Genomic DNA, 21,573 nt, shown 5'->3' with positions numbered 1-21,573 from the left:
GCTTCGCAGCTGACCCAGGGAAGCGTTTAGTTTTCGAGTAGGACCGCGGTGGACGGAGCGACGGGGCTCCGATCTCCGCCATCTGCACTTCCATCCCCCGCCCGCCCCCGCCGGGCTGGGAACCCGGCATCCCAGATCCGGGCGCTCGGAGGTCGGGGAGAGAGAGGCTGTCGGAGCCGCGGAGGCCGACTCCGCCCCGTCCGCCCCGCCCTCCCAGCGCGGACCCGGGAAGCTCGGCCGCCCAGGCAGACCGTCCGGGGCGGTCCTTCGGGGACGCCGCCGGCTCCCGAGTCGTCTCCCATTGGCCTTCGGGGGAACGGAAGCCGAAGCGGAGCCGTGAACCCGGAAGTACTTCGCGGCGGAGGCCTGGGCGACTCTTTTGAATGGAATCGGGCTGATTCATCGCCGGTTCGCGGAGCCAGATCCGGGCCGAGTCTGACCCCCCGCCGCCGCCCCGCCGCCGCCGCGTCACCGCCGCGGGAAGACCAGGGTCCAGGCCGCGGACCCCCGCCCGCCCCCAGGTAAGACGGGGAGGGCCGGGCCCGGAGGCCGCGGACACAGCGCGCTAGGCCGCGGCCACCCCGCGCTTTCCTGAGTCACGTTCCCCGGCCGAGTCGCCGCGGGAGGCCCGGGCCCTGGCGGAGGGCTGCTCGGGCCTGGGGCAGAGTCAGGTCTCGGTGTGTCCTCCCCTCCCGGTGCTCCGGCCCCCGGATCCGCATCCTGGGACCCCCTTACTGGACGGGGAGGGCCGGTGCTCAGGGCCGCCTGGGTGCCCCATGGGGAGTTCCTGCTGTTTGGGAAAGCAGACAGAGCAGACAAAGGAGAGAAGAAAATTAATTTTCTAATTGAGTGCATGCCGGCTTGATCACTTACTTGTCCTTCCCGTAGCCCCGGACTTTTCGTGTTAGGTTTTTAGCTCCCTTCAAAAAACAAACAAAAACCCCAGAGATTCACTGGTTTTTCATCTTGAAAACCTGCGAAACAATGTGTGGTTATCCCGGCTTTTTAAATTACTTTTAACTTAACCTCCAATGAGTAGCTGTTGGGGAATTGCTTACATTTCCTGTTTCTCAGTAAAGTAGAAACCAGCTTCTGTGTGTTACCTCTTGGTTTTGCTGGGGACGTTCACTTCATTTCAGTCAAAAGAAGAAAAACGTAAGCTTTTTGTGAGAATCAGAATCTGAACCTGGTGACCGGATGTAGAAGTTTTGAAATGAAGATGGTACCAAAAGTTGAGAAAGGTTTCTTGGGAGAGGCAGGAAAGAGAGAGACTTTGAAAATTAGCATAGAAATATAATTCTGGGGTGAAAATAATTTTTTTTTTCATTGCTCACAAAAGTGTTTTTAGGGCTGCTGACTTAAAATGTTTATGAGGACAGCAACAAGACAATCACTGATAATGCTGAAGTAACAAACAGGAACTGAATACAGTTCTAGTGGAGGTGATTGACACAATGGTGACCTTCCTGTAAGCCTGCCAACCTTCAAAGTTTACATTATGTGGTTCAAACAAAGTGTATGGTGTTTTGTGCATTTGGAGAGATTAAGGCATAGTCGCTCAGAATTAACTGGTTACAATATGTTTAGGGAAGCGGTATTTAATGGAAAGCCTGGATATTGTCTTAAACTTGTCCCAGAACAAAATTACATCTGGCCAGTGGGAGAAAGATTTCATGATCGTTCCGTGAAGCCTGCAGGACCTGTTGAATTTAGGAGACTTTTTTTTTTTTTTTTTTTTTTTTGCTCTGGGTGTTTAGAAAATACTGTATTGCTGTTCTAACGGAAAAGCTGCATTTTAACTTCGCTGACATGGGTTCGTTCTCTTCTTATACTTGTCGTGTAAACTGTGCGTTTAGTTTCCAAGTTCAGAACCCCTGTTTGCAAATCAGTACCAAGAAGCAATGGTGCTTTTATTTTTTTTCCAATTTCAATAGAAAGCAATGTTCGTTTCATAAATCAGTGTCCACCTGTGGAAGCCTTACTTGGATTCTCCTGTGGTTTCTTACTCATGAACTTGTCAAATACCCTGTTTCTTGTACTTATTTGACATTCATATTCCATTTTGTGACACTTTCATGTCCCCACTTGTAAAATGAGAATTGGATTCAATAATCTTTTTCAGCTCAAAGATAATAATATAGTAAAAACAACAAAAGTTATTGAGTACCTATAATGTTCCAGGGACTATATTAGGTGCTCTGTATTTATTCTTGCAACAGATTTGCAAGGTAGGTGGTCCCATTTGAATTATAGTCTAGAACAGGGGTGGGGAACCTTTATTCTGCCAAGGGCCATTTGGATATTTATAACATCATTCTCAGGCCATACAAAATTATCAGCTTAAAAATTAGCCTGCTATATTTGGTCAAACATTTAATTAACTCAGCCCTAATGCCTTGGCAGGACCAAACCAAATTATTTCGAGGGCCTTATACGGCCCGGGGACTGGATGTTCCCCACCTCTGGTCTAGAAGAAGGCACTGTATCTTGTTCCAGATCCTGTAATAAGTAGGTGTTGAAACCGGGATTCAAATCTAGGTTTGATTGCCTGCAGAGCCTTTCAGGCTCTCCTACTCTGCTGTCCTTTCACTTTAGGTATTTTTCATGTGTTTATATCATGCCTCCCCAAGTAGATTGTAAATTGTTTTCAGTGCAAGTCACTAAGTTTCTTAGTGGCTCTATTTTTGTATTACCTTATAAACATGGTGGTACTTAATAACTGTTTCACTTGAATGCCGTAATTAGGAGACACCACAAGAGTTACTTATAATTCTATCCACACTCTGTGGTGAAGGGGGAGAATCTTGCTTTCGAAATCCTGTTTATATAATTAAGTTTAATGTTGACTCTTTGTATCTCTTCCACTGAAGAAAGCCCTTAAGAATGTGAAAGAAGTTCCTAATTACGTTCCACAAATCAGAGTGGAGGAATTAGAAATACAGTGAGATCACAAATGTGGAGTAGTTTTAAAAGCATTTAGCATCAGTTTGAGAAATAATAGTATTTAACTGCATGGGTTGGGAAGTGAAGAAGGAAAATGAGAAACTTAATAGTAAACCCAAACAGCTAAGGGCTTCATGATTTTGTTTGAATTTTATGAATTATTGGGATACCAGAGGCTCTTGTGAAAAGGTTGAAAAGTAAAAATAAAAAATCACATTCTGCCTGGCTGGCTTGGTTGAGCATCGACCTATGAACCAGGAGGTCATGTTTTGATTCTGGTCAAGGCACATGGCTGGGTTGTGGGAATCGATCCCCAGTAGGGGTCAGCCAATCAATGATTCTCTCATATCATTGATGTTTCTATCTCTCTCTTCCTCTCCTTCTCTGAAACCAGTCAAAATGTATGTTTAAAAAATTATCACATGCTTAATCAAGATTAAGATAGTTTTGGAGGATCTGTTTTTTTTAAGTCCATTCATGGTTCCATAAACTTCCTATAAATATTTGGGAATGATGTATTTTAATTACATACATCATGGACATTATCTAACTATATCAAGTTCTAATCAGATATTAACTCAGAAGATGAAAAAATGGAAAATTAATAACCTTTTGAAAATAATGATACATTGTACTGTTTTTACTAGTTAGTGTACATTACTGTATGTGTGGCATAATACATGTAACTAAACACTTCATTCATATTATCTGACCATATTTTAAGTTAATCATATCAGAAATGAGCTCTTGAGTCCTCCACCTTTTGATAGGTGTAAACACTTGGTTTAGAACCATAGACCTTTTATGTTGCTTTTATTTCTAAGAATTGGAAGAATTCTCATTTATAGTGTAACACTTGAATTTTATGTTTTTATTGTGTAGCACTTTAATTTTATGAATCCCTTTGCTAAATTCTTCAAAATGCAGGTCCCTTCTCTCCATTGTGATTCATTTAGTGCCGTGAAATATGTCCAGTAATTTTGTTTGTTTTTTAAGTATATTTTAAATGATTTCAGAGAGGAAGGGAGAGAGATAGAAATATCAATGATGAGAGAGAACCATTGATTGGCTGCCTCTTGCACACCCCCCTACTAAGGATACAGCCCGCAACCCGGGCATGTGCCATGACCAGGAATCAAAACCGTAACCTCTTGGTTCATAGGTTGATGCTCAACCACTGAGCCATGACAGCCAGGCTACCCAGTATCTTAAAACTCCCTATGTGGCACACTATGTGGGAAGTAGCATCTGTGTTGGATGAACGTAGCATGCTCATAGGATAGTAGTGCTGATGATAGCAGTTAGCATTCATGGTTTACTTACTATGTGCCAAACATTATATTAAATGTTATGTCCATTGTCTTCTTTAATCTTCAAAACAACTCTATGAGATGGATGCTATCATTATCTCCATTTTGCAGATGAGGAAACAGACTGAGAGAGGTTACTGACCCAAGGACACAGAGCTAATAAGTGTTAGACCTGGCATTTGGACTACAGAGTCATAGCCTTTAGCCTTCATAAATCAATTTTCTGTCTGGGTCCAGTGGACCTTCTAACATTTTTTTACACCTTTAAGTCATGAATAATGTACAGAAGTAAAAATAGAGAAAGAGTAAAAAAACAACTATTTTAGTAATGTTAAGTTTAAACATAGAAAATACAAATTTTTATTCCGTATTTTCCTGGTTTTGAAGGCACATGTACCTGAAATGGACAACATCGTTTGAATGTAATTAACTGCTCATCATCCACCTGGTCCATATCCATCTTGTAAAGATCAGCTCCACATTTTAAATACCTCTCTAAATGGGCCCTAGCTTATGATTTCTTCAGTTCTTGTACTTGCAGTACTTGGTATGTGTGTTAAAAATACGTAACCTAAAGTTTACCATTTTAACTGTGTTTAGGTGTACAGTTCAGTGGCATTAAGTACATTCACTTTGTTGTGCAGCCATCACTACCACCTATCTCCAAAAATTTTCATCTTCCCAATTGCAGTACTTTTGAAAACAGACATTGGAAGTTCTTAATTTTGTGGAAGAGAGGATGGTCATCATCTTTGCTTGGAAAACATTTTTATTTTTAGATATATAAACACCAATTAGAGTTAGTCCAATAATTTATTTCCATTACTACATTATCTGTTTCCTTTTGTGTTACACTTCAGCATTTGTTCACATATGAACTGTATCAACGTCATAAAAGGTAAAAGAGCTCAGGAGGTCACAGTTCGATTCCTGGTTAGGGCACATGCCCAGGTTGCAGGCTCAATCCTCAATAAGGGGGGTGCAGGAGGAGCTGATCAATGATTATCTCCATCATTGATGTTTCTAACTTCTTCTTTCCTTTCTCTCTGAAATCAATACAAAAATAAATTTTTTAAAAAGGTAAAAGAATATATTATACATTTTGTTAGCAAAACACGTTCTTGTAAAATAATATGTGATAAAGTCCTTGTTGAGTACCTAACTGGATGAAAATGTCATATTTCTGTTTTTTTTTTCCTTAGAAATATTGTTGTTTGTTCATTTATCCTTTTAAGAAATAATTTATTGAGGTGAAATTTACATAATGTAAAATTAACCATTTTAAAGTGAACAGTTAGTTAATTCAGTGTCGTATAGTACGTTCACAATGCTGTGCAACTACCACCTACCTAGTTTCAAAACATTTCCATCATTTTAAAGTAAAATCTGTTACTTTAAACCTGTGCAGTAGTTTCTCCATTTTACTCCTTTCACCAAGCCCCTGGTAATCTCCAATCTCCATTTGTCTCTCTGGATTTGTATATTTTGAATATTTCATATAAATGGAATCATATAACATGTGACCTTTTGTCCATGGCTTCTTTCGCATAGCATAATGTTTTGAGCTTCATCAACATTGTAATATGTATCAGTATTTCATTTCTTTTTATAGCTGAATAATATTCCATACCTTGCTTATATATACAGTGCTAGAATTTGTTTATTTTTTTCTTTGATTGACACTTGAGCTGTTTCCACTGTTTGGCTTTTGTGAATAGAAATGCTATACATATGCATGTACATGTACTTTTGAATACCTGTTTTCACGCCTTTGGATGTGGAATTGCTGGGTCATATGGTAATTCTATGTTGAATTTTTTGAAGAGCTCCCAAACAGTTTCCAGCACTCATTGGTTCTTAAGTTTGAGAAAATGAATCTAGGGCCGTGGTCGGCAAACTGCGGCTCGCGAGCCACACGCGGCTCTTTGGCCCCTTGAGTGTGGCTCTTCCTAAGCCTTAGGAGTACCCTAATTAAGTTAATAACAATATACCTACCTATATAGTTTAAGTTTAAAAAATTTGGCTCTCAAAAGAAATTTCAGTTGTTGTACTGTTGATATTTGGCTCTGTTGACTAATGACTTTGCCAACCACTGGTCTAGGGTATTGTCACCTGAAGATACATGAGCTGAGATTTGGTTTATGTCAGTGGTTCGTAACTGGGAGTGATTTTGCCTTTTCAGAGTGCATTTGGCAATGTCTGGAGTCATTTTTTATTATCACCACCGGATAGGTGCTATTACATCTAGTGGGTTGAGGTCAGGGGTACTGTTGAACATCCTCTAATACACAAGACAGCCCCCTACAACAAAACTTTTTGGCTCTGATTATCAAAAGGACCCTCCTCCCCCAACTCATGGCTTATACCATGATGGCGAACCTATGACACGCGAACTCATTTTTTTGGTTGATTTTTCTTTGTTAAATGGCATTTAAATATATAAAATAAATATCAAAAATATAAGTCTTTGTTTTGCTATGGTTGCAAAGATCAAAAAATTTCTATATATGACATGGCACCAGAGTTAAGTTAGGATTTTTCAAAATGCTGACATGCTGAGCTCAAAAGGCCCCCCATCACTGGCTTATACCATCAGTTTTATTGTCTTAGAAAAGAATGCTGTTACTTCTTTCTTTACATTCATCTTGTGATTCCCTAAAAATTGTGAAGCTTTGTTTCTTTGTCAATTCTCCTTTTGCCATTATGGGTGGGATATGGAAAATTCTAATTGTGTTCAATGAAAACTAAAAAAAGACTACAAAGATAATGTCTCTAGTCTTTTATATCTTTTTTGAAAGATGAAGCAAAGCTTTGTACAGCACAATAAAAACTAAAGGATGATGCAGTAACTGTAACGTGTTTCATGATTGCTTCATTTTGGATGATGGTTGTCATTCTTACATTTTCATGTTATTTTAGTCTTTTTGGCATAATTGGGAATAATGAATTAAGAAATGAACTTAATTTCTAGGATAATGAACAGCAAATTTCAAGATATAGGACAAATAACATAATGATTCCATAATGTATCATAGATTTGTAATAATGTTGTAGTGGACCTATATGGTAATTACACAATCAAATGAATTTTGTTTTACTTAAAAATATAAGTAAATTTTCTCTTTGTTTGTTGAAACACTTCCCAAAAGACTAAAAGTCATAAAATGTCAATTTTTACATATAATTAGAACGGTTTAAAAAAAACACAAAATTCTAGGAGGGGTAAAGGAGGGAGGGATGGGAGATATCTGTAATACTATCAACAATTAAAAAATAAAAATATATTGGGGGGAAAAAGATGCAGTGAGCCTGGGGTAAGGCCCTGGAATATGCATTTTGAAAAAAAGAAAGAAGAAACTCATCTTTTTCAACACTATGGATGGACTTGGAGATTATTATGCTAAGTGAAATAAGCTAGTCAGAGAAAGATAATTACAATATGATCACATTTATATGTAGAATCTAATGAACAAAATAAACTGATGAACAAAATAAAACCAGAGGCATGGATACATGGAACAGACCAACAGCTTTCAGAGGGGAGGGGAATCGTGGGGGGAAATGGATAAAAGAAGGTGAAGAGATTAGCCAAAGAACATATATGTATAATCCATGGACACAGACAACAGTGTGGTGATGGTGAGAGGGAAGGGGGAAGGGGGCTGGGTAAAGGTGGGTGAGGTGGGGTGAATGGGGACATCTGTAATAGTGTCAACAATAAAGTTATAAAAAATACATATAATTTTAAAAAACATCCTTAGAAACAAAATTTTGATATAGAATTAATCACTATGCTATCTAGCTTCCCAGGATGATATTTCATTCTATACCTTCTGGAAATGGTAATTAAAAATTTAATTTTGATTTCTATTTTGTTTTTAATTAATTTTGCTTCTTATAAAGTGCTTGTTATATTTTCCTTTTTAGTTCTCAAAATTATATCATTTCATTTACTTTTTTTTTTTTTTTTTTTTTAGGAGAGAGAAAAAAATACTTCAAAAAAATCATAACTGCCAGAATTAGCAATAGCTTGACTTAAGAAGAAACTTGTCAAAGTCAACAAATTGAATCTTAGCACCACAGGAATTGTAGTTACTGACCAGGTGAGAATTAAGAATGTATTTTACTTATATATTCTCTCAGGAATTAATATAGGGTGTTATGAAAATATATCATTTTTAACACATAACAAATTATAAATCAGATAACCAAATTTAAGGGCTCATGAAAGCATTTTTGTTTTTATTTGCATTCTATAAACTTAAAAATAGTGGTGTGATTTAGAACATTTATCAATATTTTTCATTTCCAAATGTTGGTATTTTGTTAGATCTGATTATCTTATCTTAAATGTTTTGGTTTGTTAAATATTATCTCCTGTTTGCTGAGACATCTACTTTTGCTAAAAACACAAATTTGACCTGCCAGATTTTCTTTCCCTCTGCTCCCCACATTGCTCATGTATATTCACAGCATCTGGAGTCTGTGTAAAGGCATCAGAAACAACATGGGGAATAGATAAACTGAACACAGCTGGGAATCGACTTTGGCCTGGAATTTCTAGAATATACTCTATGTTGTTAGTTTTGTTTTGTTTTGTTTTTTTAAAATCCTCACTCGAGGATACGTTTGAGAGAGGAAAAGGGGGGCGGGGGAGAGAAAGATAAATATCCATGTGAGAGAAACATCGCTTGGTTGCCTCCTGGGGATTGAGCCCAAAACCTAGTATGTGTCCTGACTGGGAATCGAACTCACAACCTTTGGGTATATGGAATGACACTTTAACTAACTGAACCACCCAACGAAGGTGTGTTACTACTTTTTTTTCCATTTGCATTTAAGTTTGTAAGCTTGAAATAGTCCAAAAAAAAAAAGTTTTTCCTTTGATAATATATTCTAGAGAAATGTCTTTAATAATTTAAAATATATAGGTGTTTTTCCCCCCCTATCTATAGCCTTTTAAAAAATGCTATATATTGAATGCCAGATTTGAGTTAAAGAATTTTAATGAGAATTTGATGGAGAGTTTATTTGTAAATGTTGCCATTAGGAGTATGAATTAAGGTTGTAAAGCAGAAATTTGTCTGGGCTATCAAGTTTTCATATGTGCCTTTTCATTTTTTTAAAGGAGTTTATTTGTTGTGAATCTCACAGACTTGTGCAGTGAAAGCTGGATACTAAAGTATATGATTTAATTTCTATAGAATTCATAAATAGTAGAACTAATCTATGCTTTTAGAAGTTGGAATTCTAATTTGTGGGGTGGTAGAGACTGGGAAGGGGGTATGAGAGGTGTTCTTAGATGCTGATAATGATCTGTTCCTTCATCTAGGTCAGGAGTGGGGAACCTTTTTTCTGCCAAGGGCCATTTGGATATTTGTAACATCATGTGAGGGCCAGACAAAATTATCAACTTAAAAATTAGCCTGCTAAACGTTTAATTAACTTATCCCTAATGCCTTGGCAGGGCCAGACCAAATGATTTCTCGGCCCTTATATAGCCCTTGGGCCAGATGTTCCCCACACCTGATCTAGGTAGTAGTTATGCGAATGTGGTCACTTTGTGAAAATTCCATGGTTTACTCATTTGTGTGCTCTTCTATATGTGGACTTGAGTAAAGTTTTCAGTGTTCTTTATATGGACTTGAATAAAGTTTGCAGTGTTAACATTATTAAATACTAGAGGCCAAGTGCACGAAATTGGTGCACAGGTAGGTCCCTAGGCCTGGCTGGCAATCAGGGCCGATAGGGGCCTTCTGGCTGTCGGCTGCGGCCTCCCTTTCCTGGCTGCTGGCTGGGGCTTTCCTTCGCTGGCTGCCAGCTGCTGGCTGGGGCCTCCCTTCTCTGGCTGCCGGCTGCCGGCTGGGGCCTTCCTTCGTTCCGCGCCACCCCCTGGTGGTCAGTGTATGTCATAGCCAGTGATAGAACTCCTGGTCTCCCGGTCGAACTCCCGTGGGGACACTTTGCATATTAGCCTTTTATATATAGAGATTCTCATGATTACATTGTTAGGATTCAACAAACATGATTAAGCGAAAAGTAATGATCATTAGTACATTATTTTATTTTATTGATTTTAGAGAGAGAAGAAGGGAGAGGGAGAGAAACATGAATTGTCTTCCTTCTGCAGCCCCCCCTACTGGGGATCAAGCCCCCAACCTGGGTATGTGCCCTGACCCAGAATCAACCAGCAACCTCTCGGTTCATGGAACCAACTGAGCCACAGGGCCATAAGTACTTTACTGCGTTTCAATTTGTGTAGCATTTTTAACTAGAAAATAATATGGACAAATGACTAAACGAATCTGTTAGCATTTTACTTGTATTTGTAGTAATACCATTTTCTAAAGCATAGGAAGAAGAGAAATTGTAAGGCATATTAGCAAGTAGAAAAAAATGCTTTATTCTCATCTTTAAGTATTTAGTGGTACTGGATATGAATTTGTATAACTTGATTACTCCTTTTTGTATAGTTGAGGCCTTGCTATTATTTTCCTTTCAGTTTCTTGTGTGAAATTTCTAGGCTTATCAGAATGTCTTCTGTAGTTATTCCAGACATAAAAAAACAAATCAGATTGATATTTCAAAGTTAATCCTCTCTATTAGAGTTAAGAACAGCAGCTGAATATCCTTAGCAAAAAAAGGACATATCTCCACAATATCTGAAATAACACAAAACATCTGTGTAGGTTGTAAAACACTATCTTAATGCATTAATGTTTACTTTTAATATTCCTGTTAGTATAATGAGTTCATTTTTCAAAAGCCTTTGATGCTAATTCAGAGATCCATAATCTGCTCACAATGTCTTTCACATGTAGTTTTGATGATAACTGACAAGCTGTAAGTTAATTAGCACAGAACTTACTAATGAGGATGTTAAAATTTAATTTTAAGAGTGAGGATTTTTATTTGTACACTCTGGACAAATGGGAGGAAATTCAGTCATACATATAAGCATTTCAGGCACTTTTTCCTTATTCAGGTACTTTATTAGATAACAATAAAATATATAATTAACTTAATGATAGCAAAGTTTTGAAATTATGCTAGGATTGCTTGTCTTTAAAACTGGGGATAACCCAAAACCAAAGCAGTAAAATAAGGTCTGTTAATTAGCATGGAAGACAGTTTCTTGAATTAATATGTGGTGTTAATTAACAGGAAGTCTGATGTTGTGTTGTAATTACCACCAATATTTTTGACATACTGAGTGACTGAAGGTGAATTATATAGATAGCAATTGCGTAAACACTTTTGTGCTTAGAAACGTTTTCCTTTGTTTCTGTTTTCTAGAAATATGGACAGACTTCTTAGACTTGGAGGAGGTATGCCTGGACTGGGCCAGGTTAGTATACAGACTCTCAGTATTTCTTTGTGTGTAAACTGCAAGCTTTTTTCTAGTTATCCAGAGAAAGAAATCACTCCCAAGAAAATCACCTCATAGGTAACATTATGGTAAGAAGCTTACCTTATATGGTTGCTGTATTTCAACACTGAATAACGTGGAGAACATTTTCTATTATCTTAATTTAATTTTTGCCTAGTAATAAGAGTTTTTTCTCTTTGCTTTGATTTAAAATTTGGGGATATGTGAGATTATCAAACTTTCCTTTTAGTAAAAAAGGGACTCAAAATATCTAGTTTGCGGGTTTGCAATGTAGTCATTAGAAGTAACACATGAAAAAGTAAACATGGCATACTCTTGGTAAGATCCAGAAAACTGATCTCTAGAACATTTGTATAATCTTAAGGCTGACAAATTCTTGTTAGTGATTATGAAACATGGATGAATTGATAAGTAAAACCTCTTTTTTCTTTAAATCTGGTACAGATTTTTTTTACATTCTTATTAAAATTAAGTGCATTTTCGGTTGTTTTACTATTATCATTTGTCTTGTTCCATGCTGTTGGACAAATGACCTCTTCATAGATTTCTATCTCAGGGTATTCTATATACTTTCAGTTAAAGAAGAAATTTCTGTCTCTCTTGAGTTCTACACTAATTATCTTTTCAGTCCTCTATTAGCAAGAGAGATGACTATGTGTTGTTCCTTCCTTTTAAATAATGGATTGTTTTATTTTGGGGAAATATTTTTATAACCCACCTTTAGTATCCCTTTACCTCATTTCCATATCACTATCAGTGACTTTGTCTTCCTTCATACAAAGCAGTCTATTTTGTGTAAGAAACACTTGTGTTTGAAATTTCGTGAAATTTTCAGTGTTTTAGAGGCACTTTTTCAACAATGATTTGATTAGATCTATCACGGTTTATGACTTTTTTAGACAATTGAGATCATTTTGCGATTCTATATTGCATCCTTGCATAGACTTCAGTTACTTTTTTGTTTACTTTTGTTAGTTTTAAATATTCTCATGTTTCTGTAGTATCAGCCTGTTTCTTCATGATTCTTCCAATTTTGTAAGACATAATCCATTTTCTTAACAGGCCTAAGCATCTCTGAAGTTGACCCTTCCAAAGCTGCTTCTATACTTTTGTAAACATTCTATATAGCTTCTAGAATTTCCCTAACTTATTCTGCAATTAACAATAACAATGTTGAGATATACAATTGTCAGAAATGAGCTGAGGTGGTGTGTAGGTACTATAAATTCACCTGCAAATTGTAGGTAAGAATGTTGACTTAGTAGAATTCTTAAGGGAAGTTGTATCAAATTTAAATGCCAAAGTAACTTTTCTTGAGCATTAAATGCAGTAAATTATGTATCTGTGCTGTGAAATTATTGGATGTGAAATAATGGTTTTACTGACCACAAATTGAGCTACATTATATCTCAGTGACCACTGCAAACCTTTGCCGTAAGTGGAAGAAAACTAAGTTGTGGTTCAGTAACCTCTCTTTGCTTTGTGATAATTTATTCACCCCTTGGGTCCTCAGTTTTTTCTTATTTGAACTAAAAAATATATTACTTAAGAATCTGTCATTTTATGTATGTTTTTCATCTGGCCAATTAGATGACAAATTCTCAAGGGAATAATTTGTGGGGGTTCTTAACTTCTGTGATATCTCTTTTATCAAATACAAGGTATTAAAGGATGAAAACTTTTCTATAAAATTTTATTTTACTCTTGTTCTAGACCAGTGGTTCTCAACCTTCTGGCCCTTTAAATACAGTTCCTCATGTTGTGACCCAACCATAAAATTATTTTTGTTGCTACTTCATAACTGTAATGTTGCTACTGTTATGAATCATCATGTAAATATCTGATATGCAGGATGGTCTTAGGCGACCCCTGTGAAAGGGTCGTTCGACTGCCAAAGGGGTCGTGACCCACAGGCTGAGAACCGCTGTTCTAGACCAAGGATGTCAAACTTGCAGCCTCTGGGCCGCATGTCTCATTTATTTGGCCCGTGTTAGCCTTTGAGTTTGACATGCTTGTTCCAGACTGATTTGTCATATACTTCCGATGTTACTTCTACAACATGAAATGTTAAGTGCATTGTCTTTTAATGAACAGGAATGAAACATTAAATGTATTGTTTATTTTTAATAAGAAGTCAAAGATATTTAGATTGATAATAGCCACTCTTGCCATTTGCTAATACACAACAGCCAATAAAAATAGAAAAGGAGACATAAGTTGTTTTATCCTCCAGAGACCAGTAGAGAATGTTACTATCTTACCATTTAATTGAAAAGGCAGAATTTCCTCATAATAGTTTTCCACAAAACTTGCTGATAAGTTTGCAGATGCCCCCTTTAAAACATGGGAATGAGCAGAATAGAGTTCTTCATCTATTCTAAGAATTCTTACCTATCTCTGAATAGAAGTATTCTTTCTCTTTTCCATGCCTGATCCTTTAGCTTATTCTCTGATCCTACACTTTCTTGAAACCTTGCTCCATTGACCATCCCCCCTTCTCTGCCTACAAAGATATTTAAGTCTCCTGTATTCTATAAACAAAACTTAACAACCCCCTGCAATGGGCAAGGAGACACCTGATTGGTGATGTTGCTCTTATGTCAGTCAGGGCAAAGCAGATGTACAGTCCTTAGTTCATCCTAGCTTGATGCTTGTGTCAGTGGCCAGAGCTGTTTCATGCCTGAGGCACATTAAAAAACAAAAAGAAACAACAGAATTTCACTGCACCCTGCCATTAAACCTTTTCTTCCATTTATTTCTAGAATTTCTGAGAATAATAGCTTATAGTCACATATTTTACTTCCTTACCTCCATTGACTCTTCCTGAGATTATATTCTGGCCTCCATTACTGTACTGTAATTGTTTAAATTGCCAAGTCTATTTGTCTACTTTTAGTTCTCTTTTAACTAGACTTCAATATTCCACACTGTTCACAATGTCTTAAAACTTTCTCTTTGTTTGCTTTATTATGGTGCTTTTTTCCTAGTTCTTCATTATGGTGTCCATACCTACAAAACAAGTTCATTTGAAGTTTTATTTTTTTTAATATTACATTTAGAAATGCTAATATTCGGACAGTAGTAGACTAAAATGACTAAATATGTCCACAGTCTCCTACTTCAGTATAACTTAGTTTGAAGCAGAAGCAAACAGATATTTTATTAGAATTATTAGAATTTGTAAACTAATCACTTTAAATTTCAAATGTGTTTTTAAATTTACTTTGCTAGAGTGCTTACAAACTTGAAATTACTAAAAGAAGTGAGGATTGTATTAAAAGCATTTACTGCTCTAATTTGGCTACCTGATTGTCTTTATAACTACCCCAACTTAGGTCTTGGTAAGTAAACTATTTCCAAAAGCAGTGAAGACAAAACCCAAGAGCCGTGCATAACTAAAGCATAGTCTTCAGTCTCAAAAAGCGATAGTTTAGGTCTGGGTCCGTTTAGCTTTAGAAACAGTCAAAGTACGCTTAAAAGTAAATGAAACGTAAGTAAAATGTCGTGGCATTACATCGTGTCTTATTTGAATTTGTTTGGAGGCTAATGTTTTGAGAATCTGTGTGTCTGGTGTTATGCTATAGGGAATTAATTACCAGGGCAAGTAAGATCTTTACTTAATCTAGGCACCGTACATTCTAGTAGATACATGGCCGTTATGTTTTAAGTGCCTGGCACATATAAACTACTTTGAGTGAGTACTACTGCTTATTATAAATAATGTGGTTTTATAAATATAGTGGATGTAGGGTTTATTTTTTTCCAGAAAAAGGGAAAAATGAGCCTGAGATGATGTTTGAGCTAAATTTTGGAATATATGCTAAAACATATTCAGAAAGGCTAGGTAATGTGAGGGGATATAATGGGAAAAGAAGGTGGTAAAAGACTTTGGAGAAGATTATGAAAGCTCAGTTTTACTTTTTATCCTTTAAACATTGTAGTTTCATGTTTTTTTAAGCAGCGTTGTGAAATAATTCAGTCTGTGCTTCTAGTGGTAGTTTGGAGAATAGGTAGAAGGGAAGAAACTGAAGTCAATGTCATTAATTATAGGAGATATTTCTGACTTTTTACCTTCCAGGCACGTTGTAGGATTATACCTTTTTAAATCATTTCTGAAGTTAGCCTGACCATGATTTTACTTTGACCAGTGGAATATGAGTTGGAAATTAACAGGTCACTTTTAGGTGGAAGCTTTAAGAATTAGTGTGAGATTTGCCTACACTGGTAATCAAGGAAGCATGGAGATGGAACCTCTCATCGCTTGGTCCCTAAGGGAAAATGACATATAACCTGCATGTCAGAAATCCGGTGATTTTTGTGTGAAATGTCCTAATTTTTTTGGTGTCCAGTTTTTGTTTTGAGCAACCTGGTGTAGGTCAAACTAAGCACATATGCAGGCCCATGTTGCCTATAAGTGATTGGTTTGTAGCTCTCTGAAACTGACTTCAATAATTTCCAGATGCAAAAACAAGGGGAAATGCTGTAGATGAGTGATCAGAGAAGGCTTTCTGAAAGTGGTGAGGTATAAACTACATTTTGAAGGATTATTTCAGGTGGCTAGATTTAAAAAAGTAACTTAATCAATTGGATATGATCTATTTTATTTGTTATAACTTACAAATCCATACAGTATATGGATTTTGTGTATATAATAACCATATTTTTTGTTTCCTGTTATGGGTCTTGGATGAGAAATAGTCTTTCAGTTATTTGTCTTTTAGAATTTGGTCTAGTGTTATATAGAAAGGATTAATTTAGCATAGCAATGGAAAATGGCTAGAATAAAGAAATATCACTTTTATATATGAGGAATCTTAATATCACATTCTAATTCCCTCCAATTAATCATATATTCAATGGAGTTCCAATAAAAATGCCAACTAGAATTTTCTTGGAATTATAAAACTGATTCTAAAATCCATATAGGATAAAACAATCCAAGAATAGTAAAGAAATTCTTAGAAATGAAAATGAAACTTGCTATACCAAATATCAAAAGATATGTTAATGCTTTATGACTCAAAGAGTGTTATATTGATATAGTGATAGCCAAGTAGATCAGTATAATTACTAGTAAATAGAAAGCCCAGAAATAGTTGTCTGCATATAGGGGAAATTAATTTGTGTTAGAACTGGTATTAAAAATTAGTGGGGAAGGAGAGACCTGTTCATTAAATGATGCTGAAGCAAGGGGCTTTCTATGTGGGGGGTAATATTAGATTCTTACCTTATTCTGTATACAAAAATGTATACCAAATGAATACGTAACTGTGAAAATCAAACTTTGTAATTTTGGAAGACATACCCATCAGGATGGCTATTATCCACAAATAATCCAAAAACAGCTATTGGTGAGGATAGAATCCGTGTGTATTTCCTGGTAGGAATGTAAAATTGTGTGACCTCTGTAGAAAACATAGAATTACCATATGATCCAGCAATTCCATTACTGAATCTATGCCCCAGGGAATTGAAAACAGGGACTCAATTAGATGTGTGTACATCAGTGTTCATAGTAGCATTATTCACAGTAGCCAAAAGGTGGAAACAGCTTGTGTCTGATGATGGGTGAACAAATAAAACAGAATGTGCTATATACATACTATAAAATATTATTCATCCTTTAAAAGGAAGGAAATTCTGACATATGGTACAACGTGGATGAACCTTGAAGACATTATACTAAGTGAAATAAGCTCATCACAAAAGGACAAGATATTGTATGATTACACTTATACAAGTTACTAGAGTAGTCATATTTGTAGAGACAGAGCGTCGAATGGTGGTTGCCAGGGGATGGAGCTCATAGTGTTGTGAAGAGTCAGTGTATAATGGGTACAGAGTTTAAATTTGGGAAATGAAAAGTTTCTGGAGCTGGATAGGGGTTCTGGTTTCATGACAATTGTGGATGTACTTAATGCCACTGAACTGTACATAAAAATGGCTAAATGGTAACTCTTATGTATATTCTACCACAATAAAAATTAAATTACCATATCCTTAAAATGAAATTAATAATATATACCTTAGCTGTTTTTATGAGGATAACATAAACTCAGAGTGAGTGAACATGTCAAATACACAGAATAGATAGCCCCCCCCCCCAATTTTTTTGGGAAAAAATTTTATGTCCTTGTGACCTCAAATTAGGAAAGCATAACTTGAAAGAGAAGATTGGGAATTGACTACCTCAGTACATTACTGACTCTTGTCCCAACAAAGGCAAGAGAAACAAACTTTAAAGACAAGCTGTAGAAGGAGAGAAGTTATTTGTAACACATTTATCTGCAGCACATTTAGCAGAACCATAACTCAGGAAGACAATAAAGAAAGCCTCATAGAAAAGAGAACATGAAATGGTAATTTGTAGAGCAAAAATTGCCAAGCATACGAAAAGATACTCAACTTCACCGTATATCAGGGAAATGAAAATTAAAACAAGTATTTGATTTTTTAAAGACAAAAGTCTGTTGTATTAAGTGTTAATGAAGACTTGGGGAAGCAAAAATTTTCATGTAAGCCTTTTTCTTGAGGATGGGTTGGTGTGGGGTGTGAGAGTTGGTTGAAAATTATATCTCAGTGCCTAGAACATTACCTGGCAAATGGAAGATCTTAAATATATGTTGCCCTAGCTGAATGCTCAGTGGTTAGAGCGTTGGCCCGAGGACTGTAGGTAGAGTCATGAGTTCAATTCCAGCCAAGGGCGCATACCTCCATTGCAGGGTCCATCCCTGGCCCAGGTTTGGGCTCATGCAGGAGGCAACCAATCGATGTGTCTCTCTCACATCAATGTTTATCTCTGTCTCTACCCCCCCCCCCCTTCCTCTCTCTAAAAAATCAATGGAAAAAATATCCTCAGGTGAGGCTATATATATATATATATAATTATTTTTTTTTTTAATGAACATACTATATGTGGAGTATAAATGGTTAAAGTCACTTTGGAAACCTATTTGTCAGTCTCTAGTAAACTTGAAAATGCCCTAATTTCTGTGGCTCAGCAATTCAATTTATTCATTTTAGAGAAACTTTTATACATGTGTAGACATGTCTAAGGATATTCATTATAACATTATTGCAAAAGTGTAAAATACTTAAATATTTGTGGCAAAATGTGTTATAATGGAATATTATGCAAGAGGTAAAATTAACTAGATTGTATATATCAATAAGTATAATAGACATTATAAACATACTAGAGGCCTGGTGCATGAAATTTGTGCATGGGTGGGTCCCTAGGCCTGGCCAGCAATCAGGGCTGATCGGGGCCTTCTGGCTGCTGGCCGGGGCATTCCTTCCCCGGCTGCCAGCTCCCAGCTGCCAGCCGGGGCCTTCTTTTGTTCTGCGCCACCCCCTGGTGGTCAGTGCACGTCATAGTGAGCAGTCAAACTCCTGGTCGGTCGAACTCCCGAGGGGACAATTTGCATATTAGCCTTTTATTATATAGGATTAAGAGGAAAAATTGAGGTTTTAGAGCTATCTATACTAATAATAGCCTAGGTGGTTGTCATGCCCTCACGCCGTGATGCCCTCACACCATCATAATCCCACAATTCATCCCCAGGAGGCTGAGTGCACAGCGGGTGCTCGCAGGTGGGTGGGGACTTGACGCTGCGTGTGCGGCGTGGAGGCAGGGTCCGGCGGCCACTCCGCGCCACCAGGCCTGGGGGTTCCACAGCCCCGCACGGCACAGAGTTGGGACTCCTGGCTCCGGCCTACCTTTTGGGGGCAATTCATTGAGGAGCCCCAGATGGGTGGGTGGGGCCTACCTCTTTGGGGCGATCGATCACAGGGCTCCCGCACTGTGAGAGGGCACAGGCCAAGCTGGGGGAACTCCCCCCCACACCCTCTGCATGAATTTTGTGCACCGGGCCTCTAGTATAAACAATATGAAAGCAATAACAATTAAAAAACATAAAATAATACCTTTTGTAAGTGTATATAACTCTTGAGTGAAAGGATTATAAAGTTTATAGTATCACTTTGTAGTAGAACTTTCTACAAGCATGGAAATGTTCTGTATCTGCACTGTTTAACACATTGTTAGCGGGTAGTTTTTATCGCGCGCTAACAGGTGGCGTGGGCCATTTTTGCAGTTGAATAGATTGATTACCGTTATACCTGGAAGTACATACATAATTCACCATTGTATGTGTTAGAGACCCAAATTTTGTCCTTTGGAATTCGTATATCTGCATGTTAGCATCCCTTTAGAGCAATAAAAAAGTATAAAAATAAACGTATTTATACGTTACCTGCATTCTACCGCTAGTCTATAAAAAACGTATTAATACGTGTCCCGCGCTCTACTACCAGTCAACGTGAAACTGTTGACTAAATGGTAACTCTTATGTATATTCTACCACAATAAAAATTGTATGTGTTTCTCGCATACAATGTGTTAATACGGTAGGCCAAGCATGCCTAACTCATGACCCGCGGGCTGCATGCCTCGTTTATTTGGCCCATGTTAGCCTTTGAGTTTGACGTGCTTGTTGTAAACACTAGCCACACATGGCTGTTAAGCCCTTGAAATGTGACTGGAGCACCTGGCTGGTGTTGCTTAGGGGTTGAGCGTCGACCTATGAACCAGGAGGTCACAGTTCCAAGTCAGGGCACATGCCCATGTTGTGGGCTCAATCCCCAGTAGCGGGCATGTAGGAGGCAGCCAATCAATGATTCTTTCTCATTGATGTTTCTATCTCTCCCTCTCCCTTTCTGAAATCAATAAAAATATATTTTACATAAAAGAAATGTGACTGAAACAATTGAACTAAGCATTAAGTTTTATTCAATTTTAATTAATTTAAGTTTAATAGCCACATGTAGCTATTGAGTCCATGTGATGTGCTCAGTGTGACTGAACAACTGAATTTGTAGTTTTATGTAAATTTGTATAGTCATATGTAGCTGTGGCTACCATATTGTATAGCACAGGCCTAGATAACCCACACCAAATTTATGAGAAAGGAGGGAGGCTAAAGGAACTTCCACTTTATATGTATCATTCTCTATTTTTAATAAACTAAAGCAAAAACATTATGAGTAACATTAAATGATCTCAAATAACATTTTCCTTTAGTACTTTTTACAAAAGCCACCAAGTAAAACAAAATCAGAAATTCATTTTATTGTTCATTACTTTTCCTCATACTTTACTTAGGCATTCCATATTTTCCTTCAGTCTTGGAGTTGAAGAGGATAACACTAAAGAGGTTGGCAGAGACTAGATCATGCAGGGCCTTTTAGAGGTTCTCTTCTGAGTGAGTTGAGGAGTCATTAGAGATTTTTAAGCCAAGGAGTTATGCTTATCAGACTTACATTTTTAAAGAACTTGCATACTCTGGATACTATGTAGGAAGGCAAGAATAGAAGCATAGCCAAGAAACTACTACAATGCTGTCTTAAAATTACTGATTATGGTGTCTGCTTTTATTGTATATTTATTTGATAGAGAGATTCTGGTATGATTTAATGTGTATAATTAGTCTTTACACTTGTCACATTTGAAATAAAATTATTTATTTACTACTAGAGGCCTGATGCACGAAGATCGTGCATGGGTAGGGTCCCAAGGCCTGGCCAGTGATCAGGGCCGATTTGTGGGGCGACCCACTGGCACCCGCCTTGCCCGGCCTGGCACTGCCTGCTCACTGGCCCCATCCCCCACCACAGCTGCTGGTCACCTCCCTCTGCAGGGTGATCAGCGGCCTATCAGGTGGAGGGAGGGCCCTCTGCACCGGCCTTGGCTGGCCTGGGGCCTGCGGGCTGGAGGCAGTTCCTGGTCAGTGCGCATCATAGGGACTGGTCGTTCCACCATTCAGTTGATTTGCGTATTAGGCTGTTATTATATAGGATTGGCACAGTAGAGTGAAAATGAGCAGGCTTTTTATGAGTTCTTTGATCTCTGTAGCCAATCTGTATTGACAA

The 21,573-nt window shown here is 37.6% G+C and overlaps 1 protein-coding gene across 2 annotated transcripts in view; it reads left to right on the top strand.

Moving 5' to 3' along the window:
* The first annotated feature begins 215 nt into the window (after positions 1-215).
* The window catches only part of PSMD14 (proteasome 26S subunit, non-ATPase 14), an 84,484-nt gene continuing 63,126 nt past the window's right edge, over positions 216-21,573 (top strand). The window contains exons 1-3 of one of the 2 annotated variants that reach the window (XM_081095921.1): positions 216-521; positions 8,231-8,356; positions 11,550-11,601. In XM_081095921.1, coding sequence (XP_080952047.1) covers positions 11,554-11,601 — 48 coding nt within the window. In that variant the 5' untranslated portion in view covers positions 216-521; positions 8,231-8,356; positions 11,550-11,553. The remainder of the gene's footprint in view (positions 522-8,230; positions 8,357-11,549; positions 11,602-21,573) is intronic. The other variant, XM_081095922.1, reaches the window with a different exon arrangement.

Source organism: Myotis nattereri (assembly GCF_964212035.1).
Source record: "Myotis nattereri genome assembly, chromosome: 7".
In the NCBI taxonomy this organism is placed as follows: Eukaryota; Metazoa; Chordata; class Mammalia; order Chiroptera; family Vespertilionidae; genus Myotis; species Myotis nattereri.
The sequence above is the reverse complement of the archived record's forward strand: the minus strand, read 5'-3'. Positions and strand labels throughout refer to the sequence as shown.